The sequence below is a fragment of the Paramormyrops kingsleyae genome, chromosome 22 (assembly GCF_048594095.1).
Source record: "Paramormyrops kingsleyae isolate MSU_618 chromosome 22, PKINGS_0.4, whole genome shotgun sequence".
NCBI lineage: Eukaryota > Metazoa > Chordata > Actinopteri > Osteoglossiformes > Mormyridae > Paramormyrops > Paramormyrops kingsleyae.
This window is the reverse complement of record NC_132818.1, coordinates 4,937,007-4,960,121: the sequence shown is the minus strand read 5'-3', so window position 1 is coordinate 4,960,121 and position 23,115 is coordinate 4,937,007. Positions and strand designations below refer to the sequence as shown.

The window sequence follows — 23,115 nt, the reverse complement described above, 5'->3', positions numbered from 1 at the left end:
CACGAAGGGATAAAAAAGACAGAAGGAAAGGCAGCCAGTTGCCTAAAACCCTACATGGTTTTATTACGGTATTACTAAGCATTATGTGGGCAACTCCATCCATCGATAATCTCACCGGTCGCAGTCATTGGAAACAAACAAGTTCATTAAATTATGAGAAATAGGATTAAATCACTGACCAAATAGAAAATGTATATAATAAAATAAGAAAAGTTTCAAAATATCAGTTTACAATAATTATTCACATTCAAAGGCTTTACATCTCAGTACATACACAGCATGGCCCTTGAACGTGACTTCAATCCAAAGATGATTCATATATTAAGAATTTAAATAACAAATCACAGTTCTGGTCGGTTACAACCCACATAGAGTATGAAACACTCAACGTAACCGACTGTTGCCGACCGTAAAAGAATCTTTCTGTAAGCATTCATTTGAAATGTCTATACAGCAATTTGTCTGTGGTTTGACTCCCACATGATTGCCCGCGACTCGTGTGACAGACTGATTCAGCTGTAGGACCATGATAGCCAATCACAGAGCTCTAGGGAAAAAAATCCTTAAAGCATTAAGAAGTTTGTTCCAGGTTAGATACAGAGACCCCACTAACCTAGTATGAACTGTACAAGACAAAAGCAACAGTGCTCCTGAGGAGTTTCATTATATCTTCTTGTGTTTTAACAACAGAAAAAATAAATAAGAAAAAAAACGTGAATTATATGCAATTATTTCCCTATGGCTGCTCAATTTCTAAAGGGACAAAACAGATGAAACTGGTTCTCCAAACAAAAAGGTCATGATTATATATTGTAGAAAAGTAAATTCTAAACCTACCATACTGTTTTATTTAAATTAAAAAGATACAAAAAAAACCTCCAGGATAAAGTGAATACATTTAACATAACCATTGACATTTTGGATAATCAGCAATGAGTTTGCTGTGACCACAGTGAACAGCAGGCAGACTAAGCGAGTAATACAGTAAGGAACTCACAGTAGTCAGAATACACAGTTAAGCAGAGACCGCGATGCTGAACTTACGTACCGCTGCACGTGTGGTAAACACATGTAAGGGTGGCGGCTAGGAGCTATAAAACACCAGGAAACAAAAGCACTCTGAAATACCCGCAATTAAATGATGGTGATTCAGGACAGCGAAACGAGGGTCTGCAGCTCCGCTAGAAAACCCCTAACCCTCATCCCGCTGTCATCTTCACCACAGGACTGCTTGGTACACTGTCCAGCTGTATTGGTGGATGACATCTCTTAATTATGCCAAGGCAGACTGATTGTACTCTCTCTCTCTGGCTGGACAGCTGAAGTTTCACGAATTGGACTCTTATCCGCAAACGACGTGTCCAACGCGTCTACAGCAGCAGAGCAGAGAGCAACCATGAATTCCATTCGCTTCCATGTTTTTCCCCTCCTCGGAGAGAAAGAACTATTTAGATACCAGCTTTAGTGTGCAAAAAGAAAGCAATGTCAAGTCTGAGCGGGGATTCTGGGGAGAGCTCTCTTTGTGACAGGCCACAGGCACTGAGGGGGGGGGGGGGATCTTGCCACACGAAGAAAGCAAGGTGCACTAAGGTGCAGCTATAAGCCAGCGTTTTGCCGTTTGTGGTATATCTTCCCCCATACTTCCTGGATTTTCTTGCACCATTTATCAGCGTTCCCACTAGGGTCCATTAGATAATATGTCCGATTTGGCTGCAAAAACGGAAAACATTACAAATGTCAGCTTTACTTAGGAAGCAAACTCCAGTAACTCCACAAGTCTAATATTTAAACAAAGGCACATATTACCATTTTTTTTCTTCACACAAGGTTTACTCTTACTTGTATACTTTCCATTACAAGTAATCTCAGTCCATCTATCTAGTGTAACCAGAGCCCTAAGATCAGCCTGTATGTCATTAGGGAGAGGTACGGGCAGCCTGAGCCCTGACTGGGCTGTGCTCGAGTCTTACTGTGTGAACAAAGAAGGTCTTGAAGTTCTTGGCCTCAGGACGCAGGTCTGGGGACCAGGGAATCTCCCCCTTCAGGATCTTGTTCACTGGGTCCACGTAGTACAGGTGCGGCCCTTCTGTCAGCAGCAGCTGGCGCCGACGCGCGAACAGGCCCTACGAAAGATTTACTAGCACACTCTAGAACGCTGTGTAACTAATTGTTATTTTTATTTTTGTTCCTGGGTAGTATGTTTTATTTCCTAATAGCTTATGCCTCAAAAGTATAGAAAATGCCATCACTCCCCACAAACATTGCTATCGTGACCAGGACAGTGATATTTTGACATTTACCTATTTTCCATAATATTCCAGACAGATTAAGTGCTGAATAAACTTGAAGTAACCTCTAGAATTTGAGAACTTCCTAGAACTTTCCACTAATATAAAACGTAGCATAACTACAGAGGCCTTTTCTTAGACGTTTTATACACATGGATGAAAACTCTGTGGGGCTGACTGAGGCTGGTGAAGAAGTACAGCAAAATGGGCAGTGGGATGTCCCTCAAATTCCATATCCCACAGAGAACATGGACAAGACTGTCCGCACTTTTTAGGCATAAGCAATTACGAAACAACACCTACAACCCAGGAACAAAAACTGTTACACAGTGTAAGCAGACATTCACATTCATGGGGGGAACAAAAGATGATCAAATGTTTTTTTTCTTCCCCTCTTCTACAGACCGAAAAGTACAAGCTAAAGGAATTCATTAATTAAAGGTATTGAAAGTGCCATTACACAGTCTGTGCAGAAGAGGGAGCTGTGATGCCCTGAAATGGCACAACACCTTTCTGCAGGCGCACAGACTCAAAGCACCAATGAAAAAAAAAAGAAGATAAAAAAAGAAAAAAACAGAATAGAAAATGACAAGCCCATACCTTACGCTTGTCCACTGGACCCATTTTAAGTATTAAATTGTTTTCCACAAACTGGTGCCTTAAAGAAAAAACAAAATATTAGAATTAGTTTTTTCAATTATACTCTGAATGATGAGGAGAAAAACCTAGCTGCACAATGTCAAAGTATCTAAGGATTTGGCTGTCTTGCAGTATAAAGCACAGTACAATGAAAAATATTTAACACACAACTGTGTAAATAAGTAACAGGGACACATTATGTAAGCAAGTAAAGTGTCACTGAACACAAACGTGTATACTACAGTTGTGGCATATTTTTTAAAAAATTGAACAGGGCAGATAAGATAAAATCAGAACAAACCATTTGTATTTATGGGATATTCTATTAAGCTAAAACAAATTCATGCTAAATTCACATTCTGAATATTTATCATGCACCCTGAAGGACAACCTGGTCCAAAGCCCTGCAGACATGTTCTTGAAACGCTAAAGGCACAGGAGGGGACTAAGAGGGCGCACCAAGGGTTTCCGCTGGTCTGTTTCTCCAGCAGCAGCCTCTTCTCCTTGCTGGAGAACTGCAGGTCCAGCTCGAAGGAGTTGGTGTCCAGGTCATGAATATACTGCTGAATGTTGCTGATGGAAGTCAACAGCGGAGGGAATTCTGAGAGAGCCAGCTGGGAGGATGTGGACGGGGCCAGCTGCATGCAGCTGAACTGGCTGAGGAGGTCATCATACTACAGAGAGCAGCACGGGGAACAGACAGGTAAGTGTGCATGCCGACAGTGAGTAACACAGGCCATCACAAGTTCGGAAAGGGAATACTGACTGTGTGCCATCATAAACAGAATATAAGGGCAGCCTGACGTACCGTGTGCAAAAATATTTTCATGTAATCACCCTTTCCAAAAACAGTCTGTCTCTTTATATCAGGCGTGCAGTCACACAACTGGTCTAAAGGTCTCACTCAGGTAGAAGCCCTGGCCCGAGACATCATTATGGGCGGCCTACAGTTAGAGTACTCCATCTGGGTATGTGACCATCATTATGGGCGGCCTACAGTTAGAGTACTCCATCTGGGTATGTGACCATCATTATGGGAGGCCTACAGTTAGAGTACTCCATCTGGGTATGTGACCATCATTATGGGAGGCCTACCGTTAGAGTACTCCATCTGGGTATCTGACCATCATTATGGGAGGCCTACCGTTAGAGTACTCCATCTGGGTATCTGACCATCATTATGGGCGGCCTACAGTTAGAGTACTCCATCTGGGTATGTGACCATCATTATGGGAGGCCTACCGTTAGAGTACTCCATCTGGGTATGTGACCATCATTATGGGAGGCCTACCGTTAGAGTACTCCATCTGGGTATCTGACCATCATTATGGGCGGCCTACAGTTAGAGTACTCCATCTGGGTATGTGACCATCATTATGGGCGGCCTACAGTTAGAGTACTCCATCTGGGTATGTGACCATCATTATGGGCGGCCTACAGTTAGAGTACTCCATCTGGGTATGTGACCATCATTATGGGAGGCCTACCGTTAGAGTACTCCATCTGGGTATGTGACCATCATTATGGGAGGCCTACCGTTAGAGTACTCCATCTGGGTATGTGACCATCATTATGGGCGGCCTACAGTTAGAGTACTCCATCTGGGTATGTGACCATCATTATGGGAGGCCTACAGTTAGAGTACTCCATCTGGGTATGTGACCATCATTATGGGAGGCCTACCGTTAGAGTACTCCATCTGGGTATGTGACCATCATTATGGGAGGCCTACCGTTAGAGTACTCCATCTGGGTATCTGACCATCATTATGGGCGGCCTACAGTTAGAGTACTCCATCTGGGTATGTGACCATCATTATGGGAGGCCTACCGTTAGAGTACTCCATCTGGGTATGTGACCATCATTATGGGAGGCCTACCGTTAGAGTACTCCATCTGGGTATCTGACCATCATTATGGGCGGCCTACAGTTAGAGTACTCCATCTGGGTATGTGACCATCATTATGGGCGGCCTACAGTTAGAGTACTCCATCTGGGTATGTGACCATCATTATGGGCGGCCTACAGTTAGAGTACTCCATCTGGGTATGTGACCATCATTATGGGAGGCCTACCGTTAGAGTACTCCATCTGGGTATGTGACCATCATTATGGGAGGCCTACCGTTAGAGTACTCCATCTGGGTATGTGACCATCATTATGGGCGGCCTACAGTTAGAGTACTCCATCTGGGTATGTGACCATCATTATGGGAGGCCTACAGTTAGAGTACTCCATCTGGGTATGTGACCATCATTATGGGAGGCCTACCGTTAGAGTACTCCATCTGGGTATGTGACCATCATTATGGGAGGCCTACCGTTAGAGTACTCCATCTGGGTATGTGACCATCATTATGGGCGGCCTACAGTTAGAGTACTCCATCTGGGTATGTGACCATCATTATGGGAGGCCTACCGTTAGAGTACTCCATCTGGGTATGTGACCATCATTATGGGCGGCCTACAGTTAGAGTACTCCATCTGGGTATGTGACCATCATTATGGGAGGCCTACAGTTAGAGTACTCCATCTGGGTATGTGACCATCATTATGGGAGGCCTACCGTTAGAGTACTCCATCTGGGTATGTGACCATCATTATGGGAGGCCTACCGTTAGAGTACTCCATCTGGGTATGTGACCATCATTATGGGCGGCCTACAGTTAGAGTACTCCATCTGGGTATGTGACCATCATTATGGGAGGCCTACCGTTAGAGTACTCCATCTGGGTATGTGACCATCATTATGGGCGGCCTACAGTTAGAGTACTCCATCTGGGTATGTGACCATCATTATGGGCGGCCTACAGTTAGAGTACTCCATCTGGGTATGTGACCATCATTATGGGAGGCCTACCGTTAGAGTACTCCATCTGGGTATGTGACCATCATTATGGGAGGCCTACCGTTAGAGTACTCCATCTGGGTATGTGACCATCATTATGGGCGGCCTACAGTTAGAGTACTCCATCTGGGTATGTGACCATCATTATGGGAGGCCTACCGTTAGAGTACTCCATCTGGGTATGTGACCATCATTATGGGAGGCCTACCGTTAGAGTACTCCATCTGGGTATGTGACCATCATTATGGGAGGCCTACCGTTAGAGTACTCCATCTGGGTATCTGACCATCATTATGGGCGGCCTACAGTTAGAGTACTCCATCTGGGTATGTGACCATCATTATGGGCGGCCTACAGTTAGAGTACTCCATCTGGGTATGTGACCATCATTATGGGCGGCCTACAGTTAGAGTACTCCATCTGGGTATGTGACCATCATTATGGGAGGCCTACCGTTAGAGTACTCCATCTGGGTATCTGACCATCATTATGGGAGGCCTACCGTTAGAGTACTCCAACTGGGTATCTGACCATCATTATTGGCGGCCTACGGTTAGAGTACTCCATCTGGGTATCTGACCATCATTATGGGCGGCCTACCGTTAGAGTACTCCAACTGGGTATCTGACCATCATTATTGGCGGCCTACCGTTAGAGTACTCCAACTGGGTATCTGACCATCATTATTGGCGGCCTACGGTTAGAGTACTCCATCTGGGTATGTGACCATCATTATGGGCGGCCTACCGTTAGAGTACTCCAACTGGGTATCTGACCATCATTATTGGCGGCCTACGGTTAGAGTACTCCATCTGGGTATCTGACCATCATTATGGGCGGCCTACAGTTAGAGTACTCCGGCTGGGTATCTGACCATCATTATTGGCGGCCTACGGTTAGAGTACTCCATCTGGGTATCTGACCAGGTTAAAAAAACCTCCATGAATTAACGCATTATTATAAAGCTACAGCAGAACCTTGGAACTGGAACACCTCAACTCAACCAACCAACACGGACAAACGGGTCTGTTGAATGTTTTTCAACTTGTGACTCGACCGAAATCTTGGAACTCGACTGTTCCTGCTAAAATTTGTATGGGTTGAGACGTGTTCAACTCTACCAACTGGGACCTTGAACAGGTCACTAAATGATGAGGAGAAAAACCTAGCTGCAACTCGACCAAAAACTCAGAACATGACAAACCAAAACAGACGCGCTAAAACTTGTACAGCTCGAGACGCATGTCTGATGTGCTTTATCTGCAATACATTTAGTGATACAGTAATCATGGCCCCTAAGACAGTATGCAGTGATAGAAGCAAACCGAAGAGGAAAATAGTGAGTGTAACTGTATTAGTTAGTTTTATATTGATTGTTATTTCTCTGGGTCATTAGTTTGGTAGGTAGATCATTTTAAATTGGCAATTATTTGGGGGTCTGAAACGGATTAAATTCATTTATATTATTTCTTATGGGAAAATTTGACTTGGACCTCGACCAAATCACAACTGGACCAGCTTTCTGGAATGAATTAAGTTTGTGTTCCAAGGTACCACCATATATCTGTAAACAGACCAAAATGTAACAGGGTAATTAATGTCAACCTACATGGTCTTTTAAAAAAAAAAAAAGCAGGGAGTTTAGCTCACATTTCCATAGTAGTCCTCATCATCTTCGAACATAGCAGGCAGATAAGGGGTCAGTTTAGGGGGTGTCTGCAGGTGTAGCTGATCCCATGATATGCTCTCAAAGAAAGGGTGACCTTTGAGAGGGGGGAACCCCCCCGCCTCCTCACAGCCTAGCCGCTTCCTGGGATCCAGGAGCTGGAAGACAGAAGCTCTGCTTTAACAGTGAGGCTTTCTAACACCAGTGGTTTGTCAACACGTAACGCAGCACAGCGCAACTTACTAAAAGATGTTCAACGAGATCCTTGGCTTTGGGAAAGAATTTGTCTGGAAATTCATACTCAAGCTTCATAATCTTTTGAAATATAAGGTACTCGTTTCTGGGAGAGTGACAGAGAGAGAAACAAAGAACATGAAATCAATTCATTTTTGGGCCGTATATATGGTGACATCAACTTGATCTACTATACATCATTCGTACCGTGGACAGGAGTAATCAAAGAGCAGACAGGCCAAGGTGGAGCGTCTTGACCACACCGAGCACCCCTGTGGGCCTACTTTATAATCGCAACTTCCCTGTTATAGTTTAACTATTCGGCCCGCCTGGCTACATGACACTGATCATGTGACTTGGGTTTTTTCACCTCACCCAAGAACTTCCTCACATAAACAAGTCATAAACAAGACAGGCATAACTTCCTGTTATTGTACAGTTTTGTTAGCACTTTTTTTTTCAAAAACTCTTCTGTTTTTATCCCTTAAATGGCAGTAGGCCGAAGTACACTGTTACAAATAAAAAGGTAGCTAAAGAGTGAGTTTTACACAATTTCTTGTTTTGCCAAATCACAGAATTAGTGAAGTGCTAACATTGCGAAATGAAATACTTGCAGCTGACTTACCCAGCCCTAAATGGAGGAAGCCCAGCCACCAGCTGGTAAATGATACAACCTAAGGCCCAGAGGTCAGAGCTGGAACAAGAAAGTATTCAAAACACAAGATGAGGAGAATCCATGGGCATGGAGAGCCAGACAAAGTCCGGGAAAGGATGACGTTACCTTTTGCAGGCAGACTTCTCAGTTAACAGCTCTGGGGAAACATATTGTGCAGTTCCAACGAAAGAGTTTGCTCTGGCTGTAAAAAAAAAAAACAGAAGTCATGACAAGGCCCATAAAAACAACTCAGTTCTTGAACATAGCTTTTTAAGCTCACAGATGACTTAATCTCAGTCTACTCCCTAAACTCTCCCGGCTCTGCTTTCAATAGCCTTTAGCTTGATGAAGAAGTAAGATGAAAGTGCGTTTTAGACCATACTTTTTGCTAATTTGCAGTGAAGAAGAATATCACTTTGTCACAAATAATATACAGCAGTACTGTTTCTCAATTTCATATGGCAATCTGTACTACATTTCAGAAGCCTTTGCAAACAAAATATACTAGTCAACAGAATAATATAAAGTGAAATCAGTCTTCACTAATTTAACACTACACAAATGAATATGGCTAAAGTATAAATAACCTGAGATTTCAGGCTAGTACCATAGAACAAGGTCATTCGAAACAAGGGAAAGACCTTCAGTAAACAGACCACAACATAAGACCCAGACAGAGAGAATAAAATAACTTCACCTTGCTTGCTATCTGGCGACAACTGCTTTGCTGTTCCAAAATCTGTTATTTGAATGTGCATTTCTTCATTCAGTAAAATATTTTCTGGTTTTAGGTCCCTGGAGGAAAACAAATGTCAACAAACTGGATAACATTCACGCCAGCCCACCATAAAATTAACATTAAAAACAACATGACTTCATCAATAATATCACAGTTTTTAAGTGTATTATGGAATTATAGGAAAGACCTGCTATAGCTGCTTTATAGTTGCATTTTGGTTCGAATGCATAAGACATAATTCATTTAGAAATGCATTTCAAAGACACCTGCGGTCCAGACGTCATGGGACGCCCGGCGGCAGTAGTGTAGTCCTGGGCATACGCAGGTATAAGGCGTACACCCACTTTTTATTAGGTCGTCACAGCGTATACCCACTTCTAAACCCCCCTGTTACGGGTATACGCTGCAGTCTAATACAGGGTATACGCGGGTATACGGAAATTTTCAGTCCACACACTGGGGGTATTTTTCATACGTGGATTACTCGTTTAGCCGGATGTAATTGTTGACGATTTGGCATGATCCTGGATCTGTCAGTTTTTTGAAACTCTTGCTGGATGTGTTGTCATAGCAGCACATCCAAATTCTCAAACCTGTGGCCTGTACTACGAAGCGGGGTTACTGGCTTATCGGGGTAACTTGTCGGATTTAAGGTACCACAGTTTAAATGGACTTCATATTCGTTCACTTACATTTTGCCCAGACTACCTTAAATCCGACAAGTTACCGCGATAAGCCAGTAACCCCACTTCGTAGTACAGAGCCCTGCTCGGAGCAGGTTGCACATTCAAGCTGTGAAGATAAAAGAGCAACAGAAAGAAGCGACCACTGAAAGTGCAATGGAGGCCATGACAGAGTGCTACATGCAGGCCGCTAAAAACTTTGGGGGCTAAATTCACAGTTTACCCACTTCTCCAGACACCACTACACCACTGCCCAGCGGATGCAAGAAAATGCCTGTGCTTGCAAAAAAACACTGATAATTTGGCCTGCAGAGATTCACATCAGAGCACTGCAGCATTCAGCAAAGGGCTGTGACAGAATATCGCTAATTACTTGGAATGCATAATTATTCCCACTTTCGGCTGATTAACGTCTAAAGAGGGGAGGTAAGGGCAGTAGAATGTGCCTCCTCCCAGAAAAGGATGTTGCCTGCAAAAGCAGCAAAGACTCCTCATGGCCTACCACACCATTCACACCTATATGCTCCCATGACTTTCAGGTGGGACGCGTGTGCAACAGCTGTTTGATAAAGCAAGTCAGCATTGAAGCGACATTACCTGTGAATAATCCCCTCTGCATGCAAATACTCTAACGCACAAACGATCTCTGCTGTGTAGAACCTTGTGCACGTCTCATCGAAAGACCCTATCTTTCGAATGTATTTTAGCAGTTCCCCATTTTTAGCATAGTTAAGAACAAAATCTGAGAAGCAGTAGTTAAGGACAGACACGATCACTTATTTAAAAAAAAAAACAAAAGAAACCCACAAAACTTCAGGATAAAAATAAAACAAATCAACAACACACCTTTATGCACTTTGCACAGTGTTAATCCATCATCTTTGATAGATGATATATATATATATCATTTCGTATGAAAGGATACACAGCTTCTCTTCATCTTGAAATGCGAAGTGAAGCTTGACAAAAAACGGATGTTCTAGGTGTGACATCACGTCTCGCTCCCTTTTCACGTATTGCGCCTTCTTTTCTTTCATGATATGCCGTTTTTCCAGAATTTTAACTGCGGGGCACAAAGAGATGGTCTTTCGTCATTGATTGTTTTATTGCACATACGTTACAAATCCTAAAAATTAGATATAAAATTAGATATGAATTCAAGAAAACCTCCTTACTGGCATAATCTTTCCCTGTTAGCTGCTCTCTTGCCAGCACTACCTGTTAAAAAGGAAGAAAACATACATTTGGTGTAACTGTGACGGCGTAAAGCTACACTTTAGTATTTTGCGACTGTTGTGTGACACCCAAACACGCGTCAAACTGTAACCATAATTCAGTTTCCCGCTCACCGTCGAGAAAGAGCCTTCCCCCAGAATCTTGCCAAACTTGAAGTCCTTCTTCCGCAGCTGCATGGCTGTCGGCCGGCGCTCTGCCCCGGAATCAGAACGGCCCAGGGAAGCCCTGGCCTCTGTGGCGGACGCCTCCATACTCAGATCCAGACGGAGGCCTGTGCTCGGGATGGCCTCCGGGGGTCCTCTCACCATGGGTGAGGCGGGGCACGAGAGCAGCACCACGCTGGACTGGATGGGAATGACATCGCACTGTGGGGGCAAATACAGACAGCACAAGGAGATCAGCCCAGGTACATAAAAACGTTGGGGAGCGATAAGCCCTGAGAAACGGAGAAACAGAGGGGCTGGTCGTCCCTCCCCCATTCAGTTACAGACAGATGTTTAGTTAGCCGCTAACCACACAAATAAAGCAAGATCCACAACATCTGCATCTGTCACACAAGGTGCTATAATAAAAGTGACTTCTGAGGGTTACAAACGGCTGAATAAGCATGCTCAAGCTACAGCACCTCACGGGCTACATACACAAATTTTGCACAAACTGCTAGACGACAGCACCAATGGTATATATGTATTTAAGCTTGAGGCTATTGCCCTGAAAATTAGCAATGATCAAGAATTAATAAATAAATTCACAAGTCAGGATGAGAAGCTCTGCTCCTGGTTTTGAGGGACCTTTTGAAAGGTACTTTCCACACAGCTGCCTCTTGGGGAAAGGCTCCTGTGACAACCAGCCAAAACACTGTCCCAGCCTGTCCTGCTCACCAGCAAATTCACCTGCGCTAAACCTTGTAAAAGGCCACAGCATGTCGGCTGTGTATTTACTTTAACACACCCAGAGCAGGTTAACTGCACATACAGTAAGGATCAGAGTTGGCCTGTTTGGGGATTTATGATAAGCTCTTCCTTTGTGATAACTTTGAGTCCATATGTAATCTATTCAGCTTTTATGTGATTGGACAAGGACAAGTTCATAATAGTCTGGTTCCATGAGGTGAAAATATCCATCAGGTGTAAATATATGAATGGACAGTAAATCCATTCAATCCTGTGTGTGAAGAACCAGCCAGTTTGTTTACTGCAGGGAGGCTGCAGCCGGCAGACTAAGCCCTACTGGGCTGGCCATTTACGGAAGCGAGGTGGAGGCGTGGCCTTCCTGAAAGGCTCAGGTGGGATGTGGACATGCGGCGCGCTCCTCCATCGGCACACTGAGCCCTTCTGGGCTGGCCATTTACGGAAGCGAGGTGGAGGCGTGGCCTTCCTGAAAGGCTCAGGTGGGATGTGGACATGCGGCGCGCTCCTCCATCGGCACACTGAGCCCTTCTGGGCTGGCCATTTACGGAAGCGAGGTGGAGGCGTGGCCTTCCTGAAAGGCTCAGGTGTGACGGGTACATGCGCCGCACTCTCCGCCGGCAGCAGGTGCGGCATACCGCGGTGTGCCTCCTGTTCAGTGTGCCAGCATGCAGCATGCTCAAGAGGGTGTGGCCGCAGACATTTCGAGGGAAACTGTGAATAAACAGCTATGGATGGTGCCCCCACCCCTCCTTGGAGGCAAGGCAGCTTGGATACTATTGTAGTGAGTCACGCTTACTGTTCAAGCCGTGCATCATTCTCTAAATATGCTCTTTGCTACTGTATCAAAATTAAAACATCCATGCAGATGCATGCTTCCAAAACAAAGTCAGCAGCTACATTTTTAATCATGATTAAAGAGCTATAACAGAGGCAAAAAAAATTATATTCAAATAATATTTACAAAAAGCTGGTAAATGGTTTAGTGGAGTGAATCTAGAAAATCATTAAAACAGAAACAGACTTTAAAGCTGGACTTAACATAAATGACTGAAATGTGAACAGGGGGCAGACACCCTGCTTGCTTTCATTGTGCACGTTACGGTAACTGGATATCTGCCGCCTGCACAAGCACAGACAGGAAAACTGCAGAAATATGTAACGAAAGACCCTTCCCTGACATAAACACACAAACAAGGCCTCGTCACCAAGGTGAGGTAGGGGAGCCGTTTACTCATTGACCTGGCAAGGGGATTGATCTCAGTTTTCCCACTGGTGTTAATGTTTCAACACACTCCTGTTTACAGATTTCAGAAGCACCCTAATTAAAAGCTGCACATGGCCCAGCTTTGAAGTCTGCCTACCTCAGAATTCGACTTTGCAAATGAGACCTGCAGACATGAGCAGTAAAGTTATTCTACAAGCCTCTGATTAGAGGACAGCCCTCAAACAGCGAGTCTCCTTAAGAAAAATCCAAAATCATTTTTACTGTGAAATCTGACCAAAGCAGAATGGATGGTCAAGTGTAATTCATACAAAATTCTATTGCTCTACAGACAATTACATGTAGCAAAGAGACTTACGTACCCTGTAGCTCCAAACGCTCATCCATGGCATTCACCAGTCATTGTTTTCCTTAATACACATCACATAAAAAACGTCACCCCATCTAACTATTACAGCCAAACTTTTCCTGTGAGGAACAAAGTCATGCAATTATTTTCCGTTTTCTGCTTTACAAATGTTTTGCAAGTTCTAAATACAAAAGCAGGAGCTTTAACTAGCCTGAGAAAGATTTGAAGCACAGCAATAAAAACTTGATATTATGTGAAGCATAGATATTATGTAAAGTTAATCGCCTACAGAAAACCGATTATTCTATGACCTGATCTCCTTCACAGGAATGGGTCTCTGTAGTGGCCAGTGTGCATCTACATTGACATCCACTCTCTGTGTAAGGATAAGCAGCCCATCTTAAGCTATCCTTAACACTGCTGTAAGCAGACTCATCCCAAATAAATGCTAAGTTTGCCACTGACATGTTCTTACAGGTAGATCCAATCAACTGCGAGCTTCTGCTTGTATGGTGCTGGTATTCATAGTCAGACAGAAAAATGCCCTTTAAATGTATGTACACTGACCTTGCTATGTCAACTCAACACGAGGGATAACATGGGCAGAACAATGCTGTAAAAGCCCAGGTTTCTGACAGAACCCATATAATCACCCACCATGTTTTTCAAGGTAAAATTATGTTACTAGGCAAGACAAAAGAAAAAGAAAATAAAACAAATCTTGACACTAATCTCCAAAACACAGGATGCATATTGAATTTGAGTCCTGCTTTACACACGCAAGCTAAAGATCATGGATGTTGCATTATCTATGCAATGTCAAATGACAAAAATGTACAACACCATACACTATCAGGTATGGCACCCTTAAAAACAGAAATATATGTACACATGAGCAACACTGTGGTTAGGGTTGCTGCCTCCCTGCAGTCTGTACAAAGCTTGCACACTCTGTCAGTGTTGCACAGGTGTCCTCTGGGTGCTCCAGTTTCCCTCCGCAGCACAAAAACCCGCAGTTAACTGGTACCTCTAAAATGCCTCTGCTGAGCATTGAGGATGCACCCTGTGACTGGCTGGCATCCCATTCAGGATGTACTCCTGCCTTAAGCCGTATACTACCTGGGATAGACAATATTGTCCAAACAGGTCTCTACGGATTGTAACTGCTGGCAGATACCAACATTAATAAAGCCAAATTCTATCTGGAAATGTACAGCCTGCAATCGAGCTGAGAATCAAAGCTGTTCCAAGTCTGACAGTCAAAGCGAGCTCAAAACATATCAGAATGAATGAATGGTAATGAATAAGTTCTTCTGCCAGTCGCTAGACAGCAAAACTGCAGACAAGGACAAAACAGGCTTGGCATTTGTTTTCAAAGAGCCCAGGCAATGTTACCAGGCTGAGAGACACACAACGAACAGACTGCCCTGAACAGGGGGGGTTTTACGAATTCTGGGGACATGGTAGAGATTGACCAAAAACTTATTTTGCGGATGATGTTCAATATGTGCGTTGATGACTTAAAATATGTGCCTGAAGTTTCCAACACAGCAGCGGCGCTGTCATTTCCATTCTGGCAGCTTTACCAGGAATCTACAGATGAAAGATTGGCAATTTGCAACATAAGTGCAAAAGGAGTTGCTCATGGAGGATCATGAGCTAAAGCATTGTTATTCGCCAGTTCTGCTTCCAGTAATCGGGTATCGGTGATCGGCCCCAAAAACCCTGATCGGAGCATCAACAACAAACACGTGTTACCCAAGGAAAATGTCACATACGGTGTGGAAAAATATTTAGGTGCCGCTCCTGAGCCATAAGTGAATTACCTGCCTATTTCAGTGTCTGAGATTGTTTACAGAAAGGTCCTATTATTTTCTTATAGGCATTGTTTTTTGTTATTACTTTATTAAACTTAACTTAGTCATGGCTCGTATGACAATTATTTTATGTTTGATTGTTCTATGCTAATTTTAAAAAAGTAATAAATACAATTTGGAAGCAATTCATGTCTAAGTTCTTATCCTTGCAATAGAATTTGCAGTGGTTAATATGTTGATGGTATCTCATGTGGTAATGCTCCATCACATGTATTTAATCTATTACACAATGAATATTGAACTAAAGCCTGATTTTAAAAATCATATTGCAAATCACGTCACAGTATCTGTCAGAAAAATGGCAATTAGATATTTTCCCCAAATCATTCAGCTCTATTATACAGACTGGAAGCCACCAACAGCAAATACAAAAGACAGTGACAATTTTGGCTTGGGGAACATGCCCCTCTACCTGTAACGATATACAGAAAGGCTTTGCTTTATGATAAAGATACTTGGAGCAGTGACTTTCCTTTACATTTTGCTCATTTTCTGTTAGAAAGCAAAACAGCTCTTTTGTCTATTTGCTTTAGTCGCCTACCCGTTTGTATCCTGAAAGTGTCCAAAAAAAAAAGTCACCATCCTCCAGACTTGAGGTCTGGTGGATTTAATTGCTGTCATGAAGAAAGGCCTTTTCTTACAGGATAACATGCTAACAGGTTATGCTAACAACCACCACAATCAGCCCTGTAAAAAGGTCAAGTGTAGGAGGCCTGTACCTTGGTAAAAATATATAACGACACTGAAAAAGCTATTTCACTATTTCATTAGTGAATTGGATCAGCATTTCTCTACCCGGTCCTCAGGGACAGTACACATTTTTGTCCTCTCCCAGTTCTCTGCCAGACTGTCCACATTTTTGCTCAAAAACATGGACTGTCAATGGATCCCCAAGGACAGTTGACTGAATTTGATTATTGCCTTCTTAGATCAATGCCTTGTCAGGACACCAGGGCCCTCTTAACACCCATTGGTCTATCATCTAATAACCTGAACTGTGAGCAAGAAAAAGCCCCAAAACCAAGCAACCATTTACTATTACAAGAACATACTAAGGGGCACATGACTTACACCATACAGAAAAAAAAGATACAAAAACAAATATGTAATTGCAATCTGAGAATGATGTAGATTTCATGTTTTATGCTTCACAAAAAGCAGTTATATTTAATGCTGTAAAAAGACATTTTATAAATACAGGCCAGTAAGTAAGAATGGCTTATTGCACTGTTGAGATCAATACACTGATGCACTTATTTACTTTACTGTGTAGATTATTAATAAGCACAATTAACACTGACGTCATGAAGGATTCAGCGGGATTCAGAGCTTTGGTGTCTTACCTGCCATTTTCATTGCTTTACTTTGATCAAACTATCAAATAACTGACATGCTGGGTTTGCATCAGGACACGTTCAATAAACTAAACTTGAAAATTGTTTGATTTAATTGTTTAATTGATTAAACAGCAGAGTAAATTATTTCTGTACAATGTTTTTTCCGAACCAAATTGAAAAATAACACAATGTTAAACTTAGAGTTAATTCATCTGACGCTGCCCATGAAACACAACACCAGAATAGAGTAGAATTTCTGTGCTTTATTCATCCCTGTGGGGAAGTTGGGTAGTTTTCACATTTCCCATGTTATTCATACATGCATATACAGGTGAGTGCAAGCCTTAGTGCAGGGTCAGCAAGCATCAAGTTCCCCTGGAGATAATTCTGAAGGACTGACGATTCAAACACAGGTATAGATCCTAAATACCACCCCTTAAACAAAACTACAGTAGAAGACATTCTACTGTCTGTGCTTTTAAGCCAATAGCGCTGCTTTATAGATCCACAATGGTTCGATTAACAGCAGACAGTGGTTAACTCGCATGCCCCAGTAATGTGGTGACTGAAACCATTGTACACTGGCTACCCTTAATCCATAAGTAGCCCTTATGGGCAGGGGCAAGATGGCAGAATAACAAAACAATACTGAGATCCAGTGGTGACACCCACCCCCAAAGTCTACCAGTGCTGCATTAGTATTGTTTTTATAAAGTGTGAACAGAGGAATTAGCCCTTCCATTTTGTCCTTAATTTCACAGCAAAATCAAACTTTAATCAATTCCAAGTAATTCCATCCAAAGTAATAAGCTCAGACCTTATGAAACTTCCAACAGTAGAGGACCCAAAAGACCCTTTCTCACCACAGGAATTTTTTTTCAAGATCCAGGAACTTCTGTTACATTCCCACCACAGAAACTCAGTCTGACTGACTGTAGTTCCAGTGAGGTTCTATTTTAATTTATTTATTCAAGTTCCTACTTTGAGTTACATACTTTTCGTTTCACCAGGAACAGCTAAGGTGGAGTTTATAGCGATAAACTTTGCTGCTTGGTTAAGCAGAAGCACTGAACTGGAAGTCATGCAGTTGTACATGAACATGAAGTGTATGGTGGAAGTGTAGTTTTGTCATGTATGAAATGATGCGTGAGTTAAATCTACAAACTATTTGTCTCTCCCATGCTTATTTAGCATAAAGATCACAGGTCATATAATGCGCTGGGAAAGCTACATACTACACTGGCAAGTAACTATAAAAGTTCCCGGTCAAGACAGCCCAGGAACTTGGAACTAGGTCTGTGAACTTCAGTGGGAAAGTGTCTACTGCCTGAAGTATTGCTCTGAAGAGTACTACTGTTGGAAGCTCAATAAAGGAGCAGGAAGAGATGCACTATATATATGGGTTAATATATACTCACCTAAAGGATTATTAGGAATACCTGTTCAATTTCTCATTAATGCAATTATCTAATCCACCAATCACATGGCAGTTGCTTCAATGCATTTAGGGGTGTGGTCCTGGTCAAGACAATCTCCTGAACTCCAAATTGAATGTCAGAATGGGAAAGAAAGGTGATTTAAGCAATTTTGAGCGTGGCATGGTTGTTGGTGCCAGATGGGCCGGTCTGAGTATTTCACAATCTACTCAGTTACTGGGATTTTCACGCACAACCATTTCTAGGGTTTACAAAGAATGGTGTGCAAAGAGAAAACATCCAGTATGCGGCAGTCCTGTGGGCGAAAATGCCTTGTTGATGCTAGAGGTCAGAGGAGAATGGGCCGACTGATTCAAGCTGATAGAAGAGCAACTTTGACTGAAATAACCACTCATTACAACCGAGGTATGCAGCAAAGCATTTGTGAAGCCACAACACACACAACCTTGAGGCGGATGGGCTACAACAGCAGAAGACCTCACCGGGTACCACTCATCTCCACTACAAATAGGAAAAAGAGGCTACAATTTGCACGAGCTCACCAAAATTGGACAGTTGAAGACTGGAAAAATGTTGCCTGGTCTGATGAGTCTCGATTTCTGTTGAGACATTCAAATGGTAGAGTCAGAATTTGGCATAAACAGAATGAGAACATGGATCCATCATGCCTTGTTACCACTGTGCAGGCTGGTGGTGGTGGTGTAATGGTGTGGGGGATGTTTTCTTGGCACACTTTAGGTCCCTTAGTGCCAATTGGGCATCATTTAAATGCCACGGCCTACCTGAGCATTGTTTCTGACCATGTCCATCCCTTTATGACCACCATGTACCCATCCTCTGATGGCTACTTCCAGCAGGATAATGCACCATGTCACAAAGCTCGAATCATTTCAAATTGGTTTCTTGAACATGACAATGAGTTCACTGTACTAAAATGGCCCCCACAGTCACCAGATCTCAACCCAATAGAGCATCTATGGGATGTGGTGGAACGGGAGCTTCGTGCCCTGGATGTGCATGCCACAAATCTCCATCAACTGCAAGATGCTATCCTATCAATATGGGCCAACATTTCTAAAGAATGCTTTCAGCACCTTGTTGAATCAATGCCACGTAGAATTAAGGCAGTTCTGAAGGCGAAAGGGGGTCAAACACCGTATTAGTATGGTGTTCCTAATAATCCTTTAGGTGAGTGTATAGGTATCAACTGATGTTACCGAAGATACTGACATCAGTGTGATATTTCAAACTTGGCCGATATTGCTGTCCGATGTTTAAGCTTTATCAATATTCAAAGTTAGCAGCACCAGAGCCAAAATCAGAACCACTAAAACAAGATGACTGCACTGGACAATCAGCAATTTTACATATGTAGGACGAGGGACTTCATCGGCTCATGCAGGTATCAAACTACAAGCCTGCGAGATGATTTGATACACTTGAAAAATGTTTAATTCACTTATATGGCCCACAGATTGATCATTTCATTTTCCACACAATATAAAATGACGTAGCCTCTGCTTGCAAAAACAAGACTGTCATTAGCCTGCAAACCCCCTCAAATATGCTAGATTTAAGCAATTCAAATACAAATGATTTTGTACATCAGATCATAACTACATCCTGAAGATCACTAGTTTCTGCGGGATGGGTCAATGAATATTTTTTTTTTTTGGTAGCACTCTACAATAAGGCTCCCTTTTGCCACATGTAAATGGTAGTAACTCATTAATAAAAAGAAAACTGTGTTATAACGTTTTTAAAATTGTCTATTAATAATTTACAAAGTTCTACAAATTAATTAATAACCAGATTATAAACCATTCATAAACCCTTTATATGGGTAGCCTTATTGTAAAGTGGCACTTTTTTTAAACATCATATGAAAAGTGGTGTATAATTTTAAAAAGAATTGCGCAATGTCAATAATGGATTGGTAAAATTCAAAATTCTATTGTGTAATTGGATGACTTGTGCTTTCCTACAAAAGATGAGACAACACATTCATACAGCACATTCATTAGCTGCATAAATGAAGAAAACCATCAAAACAAATACATTAATGCCACACAAAACATTTTATAGATCTGATCGAAACACTTCATTCACTCTGGTGAACAGCTCTCAGTCAACTTTGGATTCCCCCCCCCAAAAAAAAAAATTAATTCACTGACCAGTACACTGAAGGTATTTGTTTAGAGGGGAAAAAAATATTTACAAAGTTAGTTCAGGGCTGTTTTCCACCATGTGGCAATGAGTCATAATATTATCCTAAACGTGGTGCCCCACAAAAAGTAAGATTCCATAAAAATGACACACACTTTCCCTAAGATCATTCGAAATTTCTTTCATCGCTATTACTAACCTAACAAAGTTGATAAATTAAAATTAAGTTTTGACACTAATAACGAATAGCCTATTTTACTTGTAGTCTTATGAACTACAACTTAAAGAAACGTCTAATCACTGCAGTTTTTTAACATACAAGTAAAACAAGGAACTGAAAGCTGAAATAGTTAACACTATATGAAACACATAAATAATGTAAAACTATATTTATGTAAACTTGTTACAGAATGAATCATGCACAATTTTGACAACACACATACATCGCGTGAACTTGCTTTCATTTTGAATGACGAACTCTGACAGTGTCAATGCGATAACATGATATATATCAAATAAGCAATATGCAATTTATTATTTTTGGTAAACATACAAACATGATATGATTCAGTCTGTAAGGCGGTAGCAGGTAAACCCAAAGCCTCTAACAAGGTATCGATACCGCTCATCAGGTCAAATGGCGAGCTACAGTACCTCCGGCGTCAGGCTGGTCTGATAAACATAAATAAGCAAATCGGAATACTTTGAAAGCAGGGTTTATACGCACGTTTACTGGTTTAACTGCCACCTTAAACTTCAGCACAGCAAATGCTGACGACTTAAGACTTCAATACGGAAGTTAACAGAGTAGCCGACAAAAAACAACCAGTACAGTACAGACACTCTACATATATATATAAATATACACAGTACACACACACCTCGCGTGTGCGTGTGTGTGTTAACGTCTACATGCAGGGTACAGGCTAACATAAGCGTTATTTGCTGCTTTGCCGGTCCCGGAAAGAGACGGGCCTGACCCGGACGGCTCCGGCGTACCGCATAAGTCACCCGCTCTATGTCCGGCTCCCGCTGTAAACTGGTGCCATAACAGCGATACTCACAATCTGACCGCTGGTTCTCGCCATAGGCGGGGGGCGGGCGGCTGTCCGCTAACTGTATTTACTCGGCCTTTGACGGTCACGGAGCCTCCGCTAATGGCCGCCCCCGCGCCTTCATCTTCTGGCGCTAACGTCACTCCTCGAGAGCGCGAGCGAGGCGGTCGCGAGAGGAGCGCCGCGTCCCCCCATGACACGCGAAAGCTGCAGCCCGCTAGGCTCGAGCCAGTAAAGCTCATCACGTGTGTAAATATAAAATTTATTATACACGTACAGTATAGCATACACGAGTCGCCAACGTTATAGTTTGATTACATTTTCTTCAGTCGACAGATCAAATTACATTCATCTGACAAGAGACCGATAAACACTATATACATTATAATCTATAAAGCAGCAAACAAGTCACATACACACACTTGTCTGAATCGAAAAAGGGTAGAATTTCACGTGACGGACCATTCTTTGTGACATGTGACTAGCGTTAAGGTGTAATTGTGGGAAATAGAGGCAAGACTTGACAGTAATACTGTATGTATCCTTCTAGTCGGAGTGGAACAGGTCAGACTTATCAGTAGTATGGTTTGTCTGTATTCCCATGTTATAGCGAGAGTTTGGGAGCACCGGATGAGCCCAAGACGTTTTTGTTTTCCGCTTGTATGAAAATGAATTGTGAGATGTTATAATCACCACCGCTATTAAAGTATCCCCCTAGTGACTGAGCTTAAACGTTACCTGAAAATGTTGTCAACTGCTACCAGCCACATGGCTAGTATTTTGCTGGTAACTTCGGCTGAAATCAATTTCTCGTTCATCCGCTAGAAGGCAATGGAGCATAGAAGTGAATATCGAGGCAGGTTATTTGCGTACAAAGTATGTGGTAATGAGTGAATAAGGGTTTAAACTTTATATGTAAGTTTCATAATAAAGCAGAAAGCACAAATGAGTACAGCAGGTTTTAGCATTTTTGAGTATTTAAGTTATCATAAAACCAAAAGTATATATAGGCTTAATAAATAATTACGTGATACCTGTAAACAATTTTCCAACCATACAGCCGCTTTCAGAATTTTTCATAGATTTTTCAAAATAAAAAATAACGTCTTTCGTGGGATTTGAGATTAGAATAATACACGATTTCTCAATATGGCTCCCACAGTTTTGTACCCATAGGTTCATTAGATTTGCGTGAGAATCATATTGCAGCCACGAACAAAGACTAGACTGATAAGTTGGAAGTCACCGTAGCTTTTTATTCAGGGGAATTTTATCAACTGACTGGGTAATTCAGAATAACCGCTGCAATATCAATGACTTTTGCATTTCTTGATTTTAAAAAGCGCCGCACACATGACCGAACTGAAACTATGAAAACAGTAAGCTGCTTCATTCATCTGAACAACATACCCTACATGGTTGCCCACCCTGACACAAACAACTATATAGAGAGGTAAGGAGCATGCACTGATTACAGTGTGCTCCCGCACCCACCACACAACAAAGCACCGCAGGGATGAGAACCTGAGTGCAGCCATGCAGCGGTTGATACCTCAGCACCACATGAGTCTAAATGGCCCAGTCTCAGTTTTTTTTTCTGGTGACTGGAGTGCCAATCCTGCCACCAAGCCCCAAGTTTTTCCCTGTAAGGAAGGAGGACCTCCTTATAGGGCTAGATGTAGATTAACATCATACCCAGAACAAAGCAATTGCAGGTTAAGGGCCTTGCTCAAGGGCCCAATTGCTAGCACAGATCCCCAGCCTCAGAGCCACCA

At 42.4% G+C, this 23,115-nt stretch overlaps 1 protein-coding gene across 2 annotated transcripts; it reads right to left on the bottom strand.

Annotated features, from left to right (window-relative positions):
* Positions 1–38: 38 nt before the first annotated feature.
* On the bottom strand, positions 39–21,759 carry LOC111846388 (3-phosphoinositide-dependent protein kinase 1-like). 2 transcript variants are annotated; one of them, XM_023816514.2, is made up of 14 exons: positions 21,350–21,759; positions 11,101–11,352; positions 10,927–10,969; positions 10,677–10,814; positions 10,349–10,493; positions 9,027–9,124; positions 8,456–8,531; positions 8,300–8,368; positions 7,684–7,780; positions 7,425–7,598; positions 3,387–3,601; positions 2,889–2,946; positions 1,971–2,123; positions 39–1,710 (listed from the first exon to the last, which is right to left on the bottom strand). In XM_023816514.2, the coding sequence occupies exons 1-14, from the start codon at positions 21,371–21,373 to the stop codon at positions 1,597–1,599; spliced, it is 1,656 nt and encodes a 551-aa protein (XP_023672282.1). In that variant the 5' UTR covers positions 21,374–21,759; the 3' UTR covers positions 39–1,596. The 2 variants fall into 2 exon arrangements, with proteins under 2 accessions (XP_023672282.1, XP_072561230.1); XM_072705129.1 differs by lacking the exon at positions 21,350–21,759 and adding an exon at positions 18,662–18,745.
* Between the last annotated feature and the right edge of the window lie 1,356 nt (positions 21,760–23,115).

Excerpts from the sequence above, each read along its gene's own strand:
- LOC111846388 (XM_072705129.1), bottom strand. The coding sequence starts at position 18,730 with ATGTCTCAACAGAAATCGAGACTCATCAGACCAGGCAACATTTTTCCA. Across the intron at positions 10,494-10,676 it reads TCAAGATGAAGAGAAGCTGT|ATTTTGTTCTTAACTATGCT; the intron begins GTATCCTTTCAT and ends ACTGCTTCTCAG. Across the intron at positions 2,947-3,386 it reads CAGACCAGCGGAAACCCTTG|GCACCAGTTTGTGGAAAACA; the intron begins GTGCGCCCTCTT and ends TTTTTCTTTAAG.